At 41.8% G+C, this 13,616-nt stretch overlaps 1 protein-coding gene across 1 annotated transcript; it reads left to right on the forward strand.

Annotated features, from left to right (window-relative positions):
• Positions 1-1,372: 1,372 nt before the first annotated feature.
• On the forward strand, positions 1,373-10,933 carry uba2 (ubiquitin-like modifier activating enzyme 2). The gene is made up of 17 exons (XM_080504526.1): positions 1,373-1,566; positions 3,009-3,092; positions 3,437-3,507; positions 3,615-3,679; positions 3,763-3,863; positions 3,962-4,083; positions 4,280-4,347; positions 4,511-4,632; positions 4,944-5,043; positions 5,500-5,651; positions 6,428-6,521; positions 6,666-6,778; positions 7,141-7,296; positions 7,952-8,048; positions 8,788-8,893; positions 8,995-9,137; positions 10,227-10,933. Exons 1-17 carry the CDS (start codon positions 1,426-1,428, stop codon positions 10,436-10,438), a joined length of 1,947 nt encoding a protein of 648 aa, XP_080360652.1. The 5' UTR covers positions 1,373-1,425; the 3' UTR covers positions 10,439-10,933.
• Positions 10,934-13,616: the final 2,683 nt, after the last annotated feature.

Below are 13,616 nucleotides of genomic sequence, written 5' to 3' on the forward strand. Positions count from 1 at the left end.
TATCGCTTCTCGGCCTTTTGGCTAAGATCAAGTGTAGTATCTGTTCTTATCAGTTTAATATCTGATACGTCCCCTACCCGGGGACCATATATTAAATTGATTTTTGGAACAGGGAGATGGAATAGGGGCTTGCTCCGTCCACTCCACGCATCGACCTGGTATTGCAGTACCTCCAGGAACGGTGCACCCCCTCCTCTGTATAAGAAAAACCATGTGCATAGATTGTTTCCTAAATAAACAAGCATTAATTTACAACATTGGTGTCATGAGTGTCGTGTCGTCATGTGCGTTTGAGAATAGTAGTACAATGATCAGTGTAACTGCAGATGATTTTATTACAATCCATAGATAAAGACTAAACGCAAGCTCCAGGTTCGATCCAACCTTTTGTCTGAGCTCCTTCCAGTGTACTTTTTTGCGTTACTAAAACAGCGATTCACGCATGTTTCATTCTGGCCACCGTACTGAAAACCTACCTGCGTTATGGCACTGAACACTGGTGATGTGGATCATCCGCCAACACTTTGAGGATGTCCTGCACTCTAGTAAACTTTCCCCCACAAGGTTACTGAGGAGTATTTATGTGTGGCAGCTTCAAAGTAGGGCACGGGGTCAATGACTCATGTCCCTCTCTACCTGGAATTTGCCTCCTCCAGCGCAGTAAACATGACAACTGTGAGAAAACACTGTCTAACTGACAACATGGGATTTACCTAAAGACACAGTGGACCCCGGAGCACGGGTATTAAACCTGGCTTCACTTAGCCTTGACATCATGAAACACCTTTTTTTGTTTTGATTTAAAAAAATAAAAATAAAGAATCTTTATTTCGTCTCACTTGAATCCACAAATTACTCCATAAAGTAATTCCTGGATATGCAGAAATACAAAAGGTATGAATTGTATTTGTGTGGGTTCCTGCACGTGTGGGTGTTCTTTGAAATAAGAGGGCTGACAAGTTGGCCACGAAAGCTACAGCCAAAGCAAATACTGATATCGGCGTCAGGTTGGCAAGAAGAGAGGGGGAATCCGTTGTGTGGAAGAAGGGATTTGATAGAGGGATTGATGACAGAAGGAATGTTGGAAGGACGAGTTAAGGAGATACTGGAGTGGGGAGGAAGATATTGAGGCAGATGATATTTGAATAGTTTTGTAAAAGCAGAACTTCTGAAGGGAATACATATAAACTGATGGAAACAATGTAGAACCAGCAGATGGCGGTAGTGCAACTGCATGGACGCAAACTGCCGCTAAAATCTCAGAGAAGAACACGAAGATATTATTTTTGACCAGCAGGGCGCGCTAAGGAGATAGTAGTATCGTTGACGCCGGAGTGGGCGGGACTTCGGCGCTGCAGAAGAAGAAGCTAGCCGCTAGCCTCCCGGTGCTGCAGCGTCGCTTCAGTTTTACTTGAGCCGGTCAACATGGTCCAATTGGTGGGTTCCCTCCGTAAAGAGCTGGCCGACTCCCTCTCCAGCAGCGCAGTGCTGGTGGTTGGAGCGGGAGGGATCGGCTGCGAGCTGCTGAAGAACCTGGTGCTCACTGGCTTCAAGAACATCGAAGTGGTGAGAGTTAGCATGCCGCTAACACGCTAACTCGCTCTCTTTGTGTGTGCGGGCTGCAGCGAACTGCTCATTCATATATCGAAACTCCCGGCGGTGTTTGCAATGCCGCCACGTTAATGCTGTTAAATAGGGTCAGAGACGCTAAAATATGTCGGAGGCCCACAGCGGTTTAAGCAGCAACACTTGGCGCCATTGGCAGTGCTAAAGTTAGCAGGACTAGCCGGTGTTGAGGAGAACTGCCTTTCAGACTCACGCTCCTGTACGAGCTGCTGTTTTCAACTCTGGGATTTGATGGAACCACAGCAAACCTCACATCGCGATCAGTGATATGTGTGTGTCTGCAAGGCGCTTGTTAATGCATCCGAGCTGCTAAGACATGGGTGGTCATTACAAATAACGGGCAAGTGGCAAACCGCCCCCCTTACTTGGTGCCTGGATATTTAAACTGAGAGAAAAAAACCGTTGGCAATGATTGTTTATATTTAAGAGCCAGAGCCAAGTTGTAATAACATAATCGCCCCTGATCTATGTATTAAAACTTCTCATGTGGCCTTGAAGGCAGCGTATCCCCAAAACTAAAGAGTGGAACCTTGGGATTGTTTAGTTTCAGTGCAGGGGGTTTTAAACTAATTTGAGTTCAGGGTAAAATAGTGGCATAACAACCTTTTTAAATCGAAACTTTAAAGTTGTATTTTTCTTTGTTCCGCAGAGTATATGTGAGGAAAATGTTAATATTTTCACAAACCCAAACAATTACTACCACAAATGACTACAATTTCACCACGAAGCTAATAATAATGATATCTCCTGGTGCAAAATCAGGTGAAATGTCAATAGAAGTAACGACACCTATAGCTGTTGAATTATGCATGTTTTCACTCTGACAGCATGATTTTGAGGTTAGTTTTCTCATGAGGTCTATCTTTTATGGCTTTCACTGATATCTCAGCTCCCATCTGTGTTGTGTCCAGTTACATGACAATAATTGTTCCGTATTTTAATCTAGACGTCAAGAATACATTTTTGTGATATCAACATGCGCGAAATACATGTTTCAAATAACCGAAGGAACGCTAATAAATTCTTTTTCCATGCTGTGAAAATAATAAAAGAAATCTGTGATTAATCAGGAATTTTTTGCAAGTTCTGTTATTAATCTACTCAACTGACAAGAGATTATTTATAGAAACAAATCTCAAGGTGCGGATAATAACATAAGCTATTAAGTCTTTATTCCAGTCACATCATTGTATTTATATACATGATTGCCCACATCCACACTAAATGCGTATTAATTGGTGTGAAACTACCTTTCAAAGGACGTAAAGAACAATTTGAAAGAGCATACACGAATTGTTTCACTCACATCCACCGTGAATTTGAATTTGTATGCATGTGAAAAGTGCTTTATCCAGCCTAATAATGTAATTTCATTTTGGCAGATTGACTTGGACACGATTGACGTGAGCAACCTGAACCGTCAGTTCCTCTTTCAGAAGAAGCATGTCGGCAAGTCTAAAGCACAGGTATGGAACCAGACTCCTCACTGAGAGCTGGAGACTTGTAGAGACTAGAATTAACCCTTGTATTGCCATCGTATGGGATTCGCCAACTGTAATTCTCCGAAGCATAACCCCAAGACTATTTATAACATCAATGAAGTTCCAAAAGTGAAGAAAGCAGAAAAATTGAGCTTTTCATATAGATGCTCTTTATTATCTTGGATAAAGAGGCAGATGCCGTCACTCAGACTGTAGATTTGCCATTTCTGACAAATCTACAGTCAAATGAAATCAGCTGTCGCTTAAAGTGTGAAATGGAGACGCTTTGTACAGTTCTCTGTGTTTTTTTTTCTTCTTCTCCCAAACAGGTGGCTAAAGAGAGCGCCTTGCAGTTCTGTCCCAGTGCCAACATCACTGCATACCATGACAGCATCATGAAGTGAGTGTTTTTTTGTTGTTTTTTTTATCAGACTTCACCACTAAATCCTCTTGAAACAAAAGAAGAAATTGAATTCTTGTTTTATTTAATTTTTTCCCCCTCTACAGCCCCGATTACAACGTTGAGTTCTTCAGAAAGTTCGTGCTGGTGATGAACGCTCTGGATAACCGAGGTATCTACACTGGGGACCATTTCTTAAGGCTTTTTGGAAGTGCTGAAATGAATCGGATTGACGTGCGTTTCTGGTCTCCCCAGCTGCCAGAAACCACGTGAACAGGATGTGTTTGGCGGCGGATATTCCTCTGATCGAGAGCGGCACTGCAGGATACCTGGGCCAAGTGTCGGTCATCAAGAAGGTGTCCTGCTCCTCGCCGTCCTTTTAAAAGCCAAAGTCAAAAGAAGTCATTTGACATTTTGATTATTCATCTCGGTGCCTTCTCTCCTTTAATTCTAGGGAATGACTGAGTGCTACGAGTGCCAACCGAAGCCCACCCAGAAGACCTTTCCAGGCTGCACCATCAGAAACACACCGTCGGAGCCCATCCACTGCATCGTCTGGGCGAAGTATCTCTTCAAGTAAGGCTCATACGGCGTTGCTGCTGTAATCAGGCGTCGTAGACACATATTCAATTAGAAGCACTTTTCCAATAAGACAATCTGACGAAAATGGATTGTGTAGCTGCGCTTTGCTTCCGAAATCTTTGCACATGTTGTTAAATAGGTTATTTTCTTTTCTTTCTGAAGCAATAACTTGAATCTTCTATGTTTGCAGTCAGCTGTTTGGAGAGGAAGACGCCGATCAGGAAGTGTCACCCGACACCGCAGACCCCGAGGCTGCTTGTGAGTGAGAACCTCAGCTTTGGCTCCCACAATGCATTGCTGTACACATTCGAAGCTGCCGATTACGTCCACGCAAAGCGTCATCGGACACGTTGCCTCCTAACCAAGGGGTCTGAATAACACGACCTCCCTGCGCTCTGTGGAATCTGTCGCCTGTGAACAGGGAACCCTGAAGACACGGCAGCTCGCGCAACGGCGTCGGAAAAAGACGGCGACATAAAGCGAGTCTCCACCAAGGAATGGGCCCGCTCCACTGGATACGACCCCGTCAAGCTCTTCAACAAGGTGATAGGCAGAACAATCCGTTTGCACACTTTGTTTGTTTCTTTTTATTTATTTATTTTTTAATTTTCAAATCTGTTTTATTTGCTATCAGTACAAGCAGAGGGAGCGACGCTGAAAATGTTTAAAAAGAAAAAACATTCTTGGAGCTTTTCTCACTACATTTCAAACTACTATTTCGACTTTATTCCTTACAATGGTAGAACAGCGCTTTAGGAGCGAGTGTTTTATATTGCTGTTAATTGTTTTTTTTGTTTTGCCACTATTAACCGTTCCCTAACAGGCGTGGTTGTGACTTGCTGTTACTCCCTTAGCTTTTCAAAGATGACATCATGTACCTGCTGACGATGGACAAGCTGTGGAAGAAGAGGAAAGCTCCCGCGCCTCTGGACTGGCAGCAGCTGGAGAATGGAGGTGTGTCTTTAATCGCTATGCGAGAAATGTTTAGGCCACTTTATAGCAAAAAAAAACAAACAAAAAAAAAAAACCCAGCCTGGTAGAAGGATGCATGGTCTAGAGATGATTGTATGTATTATACAAGAATATTCCAGTGTTGGATGTTTGTCTGATATTGTGCAGTGAGAGAGGATAGATTGCAAGTAGTTTGTTTATTCTTGTTTTAAAGGGTGTTTTTATAGTAGGATTTTAAACTTGGTTAAATGTATTGAAGTGACAATTATTTTGACTTTGAGGAAGGAAGCGTGTGTGTTTATAGACCCCCCCATCCACATATTTGGCATACCTTTTAACATTTTCAGCATTTACCCTGTGGAAGATAACTGTTGCCAGGTGTGTTGTGACTTTGCAGGGTTTGTTTGCCTCTCTGGGCCGTGTTTGTGTGCTCATCTCTCGTTTGTTGGCGTGTTGCAGCCCGTCCCCAGGAGGAGACTCCGGCCACAGGTTTGAAGGACCAGCAGGTTCTGGGTGTTTGGGGTTACTGCCAGCTGTTCCAGCACAGTGTGGAGACTCTCCGCACACAGCTGCAGGACAAAGGAGGCAACGCAGAGCTGGTCTGGGACAAGGTGAGCAGATTGCTTGTCTGGGGAAACGAGTAAAGTCAATGCATCCAAGCCATAAAAAGTAATAGAAAGGCCACCATCTTAATCCTCCAGACCACGCCAGCAAAGTTTGTGAAGGTTTTTAAAAAGTACCACCTGTGACCAGAGGCATTTTGAAGGGGGGATAACTGCCGAACAAAATTTAGACTCTGATTTCCTCGTTGAAAAAGAGCAACGTTTCTGTGATGGTTTCTTTTATTTTGGAAAGTTTTCAGTGGCTGGAACCTGTGAATCTGGAGCCACATGTGGCTCTGTAGCCCTGCTGTAATGGCTCCCTGAAACAGAACACTGGAGCATTAAAAAAACACATTTTCAGGTTCAGATTACGTCGTTATTCTGGGGGTTTTCTGGAATGAAACTACGATCAACGATAAAAACGGACACGTAATTAGAAAGTACACGAGATTTAATACGTTCTAAAACACTGCTGGAGGAAATGCAGTGCATGAAGGGAAAAAAATGGTAAAAGCAGAATAAATTTGGTTGCACAACATACAATTTTTCAAAAAAGCCCCCTTCTTGTTACAGCTACAAAAATGGCTTTAAAAAAAAGTGAAATTGGCTAAATTGCGACGAACGTTAAAACGTCTTTCATTGCTAGAAAAGATGACTAGAAAAAGTAGCCTGAAATGAAAATGTAAACAAAACCACTTAAAAGACTCAAATCGGGTAAGATATCTAAAAATGGCTTTAAAAAGACAAAATGGTTAATGTCCATCTCATCTCCCTCCTGACGTCAGGACGACCCTCCCGCCATGGACTTTGTCACGGCTGCATCCAACCTCCGAATGCACATCTTCAGCATGAACATGAAGAGTCGCTTTGACGTGAAGTGTGAGTTTTGTCGAAATTATAAGTTCAAATGAATATTTAACACACACAAATAAAAAAAAAACCCCAACCCTGAGCACATCCATGGTTGGTTGAATGTGTCAAGGTAATGGTAATGGCTCATTTATATAAATGTGTTTGTTTCAGCGATGGCGGGAAACATCATTCCAGCTATTGCCACAACCAACGCCATCATCGCCGGCCTCATCGTGCTGGAGGGGCTGAAGATCCTCTCCGGGGAAATCGAGTCCTGTCGCTCGGTCAGTTCACTCATGAGGGACGCGCATGTCGGATACATTTCTTAATGAAAACCACGCAGTCGGAATTGTGTGAACGTTAAAGTGTCAAACACTGACGGTATGAATGACGCCATGACTGTACGATTGCAATTAATTGAGGTGACTTCATATAAGTTGTGTGATTTATTAGGCCATTTTTAAGAAAGAAATAATGCTTCATTGAGCTCCTTGAGGAAATTTCTTCTCTGCATTTAACACATCCTCTTAATAGTTCAGCTTTCATTTTACATTCTGTAACGATTCACACCATAACCTTTTTTTTATATATATATATATATATATATATATCTCGTACACGAGCTGAACCCGTCGCTATTCTTCAGATCTTCCTGAACAAGTGTCCCAACCTGCGAAAGAAGCTGCTGGTGCCGTGCATCCTGGACCCGCCAAGCGCCAACTGCTACGTCTGCGCCAGCCGGCCCGAAGTCACCGTCAAACTCAACGTCAACAAGACCACGGTGCTGGCCCTGCAGGACCGGGTAACGTAGCCCAGCACGCACTACCGCAATATCCAAACTTCACAGTACTCGCATTGGATCGTCGGCACAGAAATCAGGCAGCTAAATCAAACCTGCAGTTATTAAATATAATGCGAGTATGAAAAAAAGCATTTTATCTGGAAGAACACAACTCATGGTTAATTTTCTCATTTCTTTTTGTCTTTGAATTATAATTGTTGGGAGGTTTTCAACGCAAGTTGTAACAAAGTGAAGTGATGAAACAAAAAAAAACAAAACTCTTGGCTCATCACAGTGAATTATTGAAGTAAAATAATTTAATGACTTAAGTTGATTTATTTCTTGCTCCTCGTACAAAGTGTAACCCCAAAATGTTTCACATAAAAAAAACGAACTAATCAGAAGCATTAAAAGATGCTAAAACATTAAAAACTGAACAAAATGATGAAGTGATTTTAAGGTGAAATTCAGTCATCACCGCAGCTCCATATGTTCAAATCTTACAAACTACGAATACTAACAAGTAATGAATATTTAAATGTCATCAAGGAAATGCAGTTGATAATAATTTGTAAAAGAATAAACACATTTTTAAATATACAAAATCTTAACAGTATTTAAAATAAGCGGTGGGCTGTGTCTGATTGTTTGTAACATTTTTGGTCTTTCTGTCCAGATCCTGAAGGAGAGGTTCGGCATGGTGGCTCCAGACGTTCAGATAGAAGACGGAAAAGGAACCATCCTCATCTCCTCAGAGGAAGGAGAGACGGAGGGTGAGGAGAAAGGGAGAGGGAGATAAACATGCAATTAGCTTGTTTTTTCTCTGCACTATGATTAATGCTGCATTTGTAACAATGCGTCTGAGCCTCTGATGATGATGATTGTGATGATGATGATGAAGCAGAGACTGGAGGACCAAACCAGAGACATCAAATAAAAACCAGACAAAGTGGGAGTAGATTAAACCTTTATAAATCAAATCTTTATGAAATCCCTTTCGCATAAAGCTCTCAAATTGCATTAGTGCAACATCAAGGTTTTAATGAGTTGTTTTTAGTTTTTTTTTTACAGAAAATATGTCAACGTTTGCCAGCTGTTATTTTCATTTTGTAGTTTTAATCGGTTCTACAACTCTAGATGGATTAAATTTGGTAAAAAGTGAGGATAGACTTTTTTTAAATCCAGGTCTGCAGCCTTTCAGAGTAAGAGCCTGCACTATTTGCCGCCAAAATACTTTTTTGTCCACTTTCCTCTGAGCTGCTCGTGGCTCCAGAGCTGAAGGAAGAGAGTGGGAAAGTGAAGCGTGTCTCCTTATGGACAGAAGAGGGCAACGTAACCACTTTCATCATCCAGGAATGAGGGGTTTTAGTCAAGTTTGAGAGCCAAGGAGGTTTTCTAATCGCCATCAGGGGGCCAAACTGTGACCCAGCACATCCACCATGAATGTTTCTGGGCAATATAGAAAATGTCCAACATTTATATATAATGCAGTGTACTCCTTTCACCTTGCAGCCAACAACGACAAGTTTCTGTCCGACTTCGGGATCCGCAACGGCAGCCGCCTCCAAGGCGATGACTTCCTCCAAGACTACACGCTGCTCATTAACGTCCTGCACACGTACAAACCTCTTTCATATGACATTTTGAACTGAGTAGCAGGAGGGAGAAAGAAAGAGAGAAATTTAACAGTTGTTTTTTTTGTTTTTTTTAACCCCTCAGCGAGGAGCTGGAGCGGGACGTGGAGTTCGAGGTGGTGGGCGAGGCTCCCGACAAAGCCCCGCCCCCTCAGACCAACCAGGAAGAGGTTAACAGCATCACGAATGGCAACAAAGACTCGGCCCAGCCGTCCACGTCCTCCAAAGGTCAGTCGGAGTTCAGATTGTCTCGTCTTACTTCTTGGATTATTAAACATTTAGGTTAATGAATGTTGAGGAAAATACTAAAGCGGTATAAAAAAACAAACTTTGCTACACTTGACTCTTGGTGGCTGTGTAAGCGATAGCAAACATGCCTGTGTGTGGCGAGTTAATGCTAAATGACATCAACAAATTGTAAATTCTATCTTATATCTTAATTTATACTGCATGATGAATGACTTGTTACAATTTCTTCAGAATTTGAGATTTTTAAATTGCACTCGCATCGAGTTTGATTTCTTATCTGTAAAAAGTGCAGCATCAAATTAATGATAATAATCAATCATATCATTAAATAATTATTACAATGTCTACATGCACAATTAAACATGTGAGAAATGGCACTACACGTTCAAATTGCAGAAATTGGGCGATATTCGATGAAAGGTGTTGATTATTTGATACCTGGTGGCCACAGAAGTTAGAATAAATCAATGGCGAATGACCACAAATAATTTGTGAAATGCTGGTGGTGTGATTTAGGAACAAGAGAAATGGCTGTTGGGTTATTTAAAACTAATTTCAAATCCAAAAAATCATCTCCTTGTGGGTTTGTTTTTAAACGAAAATTAAAAGTCGCACTTTTTTTCTCATTTATAAAGAAGTGATTTATTTTTTCCAGTACTTACCATCAGTACCCACTAGATGTCAGTGTATGACCACAGAAAGCTGCTCAGTACCAATTCTACTCTTTTGACTGAAGAAGGAAAAATATTTCCATTTATAAATTGTATGAAGTGTAACTTTCTTTTCTTTTTTAATAATGTGTGGGTTTTGATGTGAGTAGAAATTTCACTGGTGTTTTAGGCTGTTGTGTCGCCTTGCGAGATTACAGGAAGTGTAATATAATATATTCATCATGAATGTCTTATGTGACCAAATGTGTAAATTTCTTTTATGTGGTATTTTAACAGGTAGATTTGTGTTGTTGTTTTTTTTTTTTTATATTCAGGAGTGACTTATAATCCAGTATTTAACATTCTGCCATGGTAACCAGTTAATAATGTGTGGGTTTTTTGTTTTTTTCAAATTCAGCTCCATCCAATGATGACGACGTCATGATAGTGGACTCTGACGAAGAGGAGGGTGCTTCGTCCAGCTCGGCAGCGCCAGCGACCGCCGGCACCAAGAGGAAGCACCCAGACGCAGAAACCGGAGAAACGTCCACCAAGCGTCTGCGGACGGACCAATCGAGCGCCTCCGCTGATGCCGACGACGACGACGACGATATAATCGCTCTGGACTAACACACAGCTCCTCACGGTGAACTCTCTGATGAACTCTCAAATAAAACTCCTCTTTTATGAAGAACGCTTTCCTGGCCGGGTTCGTCTTTGGTCACTTCTTCTCCTTTTCCCTCCCTACACTGTATCCGTGCTCTCATTCTCCCTCCACTCTTTCTGCTGTAAATAGATTCTGCATTTTTAAAAAAAAAAACGTTTTGGACAACATGCAAAGCTTCTCCTGTTGTTTTTGTTTCTGGTCGTTATGAGACGGCTCTCTCTCTCTCTCTCTCTCTCTCTCTCTCTCTCTCTCTCTCTCTCTCTCTCTCTCTCTCTCTCTCGATGGTTAAAAAAAAAAGTGAATTTTTTTGTATTTTTTATAAGCGTACTGTATTTCTCATGCTACACAAGTCGGGGTGATTTTGTGCTTTGTTGTCATCAAATTTCAAAAGATTTCTAAACCAAAACTTGGATTGTGATTTTGATCTCGGCGGTTTTCAACGGCCGGGCTGGGGAGACTCCGGACCCTGGGTGGTGGGGGGGGGGGGGGTTTAGGGTTAGGGGTCCCTCCAGCATGTAGGCGCTAAAGCACAGAAGCACTAACGGAGCGTTTGTGGCCGGTTTGTGCCAAGAGGCGCTGGTTTGCTACCTCTTTTCTAGAACCGATGTGGTTTGAGCTGCCAATACGTCACCGCGACGTCGTCGGGAGGAGGAGCCCAACACACGGCTCCCTGTGAAACGAGCTCACGAAGCTATATTAGTGGTAGTTCCATGTCCACGCGTTTTGTATTGCTTTACGTTGGTTTAAGGTGGATCTTTGCAGGCGGGGTGAGAGGCTGGGGGGGGCTGCGGCTGGACCAGCTGTGGAGTCCTCCTGCACTACAAACAGCCACGCTCCCGCTGCTCTCTCTGTTCACGTCCATGATTTCATTCTACGTTTATGATCTGACTTGTTGTTGAGTGGCCTTCAGAGCCCTTTGGACCAATTTGATGAAGACAATAAAGAGTTACAGAAGCTTTTTTTTTTGGTTCTGTGTGGTTTTGTGTTGATAATTCATCCATGGAGATTATAAGAATCTTACTTGTATTTGAAAGAACACATCACAAAGGCATTAAGATTATGGACTTAATTGCTTGTATGCATTGCAAAGCTTGTAATTGCACATCTCGTCTACGTCATTGTATGTTTATCTAATATCGTGCAGACATTTAATATTCCTGAGAGGGAAGTGAAGCAGGCTATCCTAGAAGTACTGTGCAGAATTATGGTACATTCAGCTGAGAGATGCAGCAACGGTCAAATTTAAATCGGCAATTAACCTCAAATGTTTTACAAACCTTTACTTTAGAAACCAAACGAGCAAAGGGCCACATAAAGACTTTACAGATGAATTGGCCCTGATTTAACCAGACTGAAGTGTTTTCTGTTCACAGCTGCCAGTTTACACAGTTTGAACTGATTTAGTTTGTGTACTATATTGAGGGGGTATGTTGCAATGTGTACGTTGCGCAAGATAAGAGACTTTGACACATTTGTGTACAAAGCGCCTGAAACTTGAGGCCACAATGTACTGAAAAGGTTCCTCCTTGTGCTGATTGTAAGACGTAATCAGCAGCATAGAAACACACTGATCTTTAACCGTCATATATACTTTCACTCACAGGGGGGGTCTCTGTCTGTGTCTTCCTTTTTATTTTTTGACTTCTTTTATATTTTTTGTATTTTTCTACTGGTTCTTTCAGTGGTTTACCACACACTTATACAATGACACTCTGGAGAAAATTTGAGAAATCAAACCAAACTGAAAAGTCCTTTTTTTTTTTACTTCATAAAAATTACTCATGGCAAACACAAAGGCTTGAATTGTAAGAAGCCACATCTCTGACATCTTGCATTAGACTTTTCATTAAGAATGTGTGTAACTCTGTGTGCTGACAACATTGTTGTCCTCCAGCAGGGAACAGTTGAACTTCTACCTTCCTACATACAAGAAGACAGTCAAAGGGTGCATGACAGCATTGAGGTTATCGGAGAAGAAAACATTGGTCAATGTCGCATCGGTTGGTGGACAGTCGACTGTAAAATGCGAGAGGCTCTCGTGCTGGCACTCGTGAAGTAAATATGGTTAAAACCATAAATATTTGCCATTGGATTCACTCCACATTGCAATTTCACAAAACTGACATATGAGTACTGGAGAACAGAAACATTTACCAAACAGCACGGTCAGCACATAGTTCAGATCCGTCAGGGAGAAGCTGAACACACCATGAACCAATTTCCGGGAAATCAAGGCGTGACATTGAGACACGATTTTCCAAATTCTTTTTCTAAAAAAGTAAAACACATGCTATGGTGCCTCCTCATGCTGGCATGGCTGGTCGAAAGATGTAATTTCTAGAAATCCAGAAGACGTCCTCAAAGGGTCCAGAATGAAAGATTTTCTAGAAGTCTTCCTTGGGTGTTGTATGTACGTCTTGTCTGGATGTCAATGAAAATGCATTTAAAGCCAGACTGAGGACAGGTCATTGGTCTTTCAGAGGACACACAATCACTTAGGTATAATTTAGCATTACCAATTACATGCATGTTTTTGGAATGTGGGAAGAAACCAGAGTACCCATAGGAAACCCATGCACACACCAGAAGAACATGCAAACTCCACAAACACCTCCAGCTGAATCCAGGACTTCCTCTCTGTGTGAGGCTGGAGCACTAACCGTTGCACCAATGAGATAATTGACAATGACATGTGACAGTGCTGATAAAACATTTACTGATGTACACAGTTGCAGTCACAAAGTCAAAGGTTATCAAAGTGTCGAGTTTCTCCTTGTAGCTTAAAATTTCAATGCCTTGCTACCGAAGCAAAGAAATGGTCATAACTAAGACTTTGTGCAGTCTCCATTAAATTTAACATGCTGTCTCCTCTTGCCTGTTATGATCTACTTCCTTCAATATCTTAATGACAAATCAATAATCATCCAGGCAGTTGGACTTAACAGACAGCTTGGGACCTGTCTCTTTCAACTGATTCTCAATGCCTTAGATGGCAATATGTTATATGTCTCATTTGTTAACTAGTTGTGGCTGGCAAATAGACGTCCAGATTATGGCCTGGACGAATAGACGTGTCTTGGACGTGTCTTGCTCAGTGGGTTGGATCGATTTTTGCTTTATTTCTCCAAAACATTTTCAACT

This window comes from Blennius ocellaris (assembly GCF_963422515.1).
Source record: "Blennius ocellaris genome assembly, chromosome: 11".
Lineage (NCBI taxonomy): Eukaryota > Metazoa > Chordata > Actinopteri > Blenniiformes > Blenniidae > Blennius > Blennius ocellaris.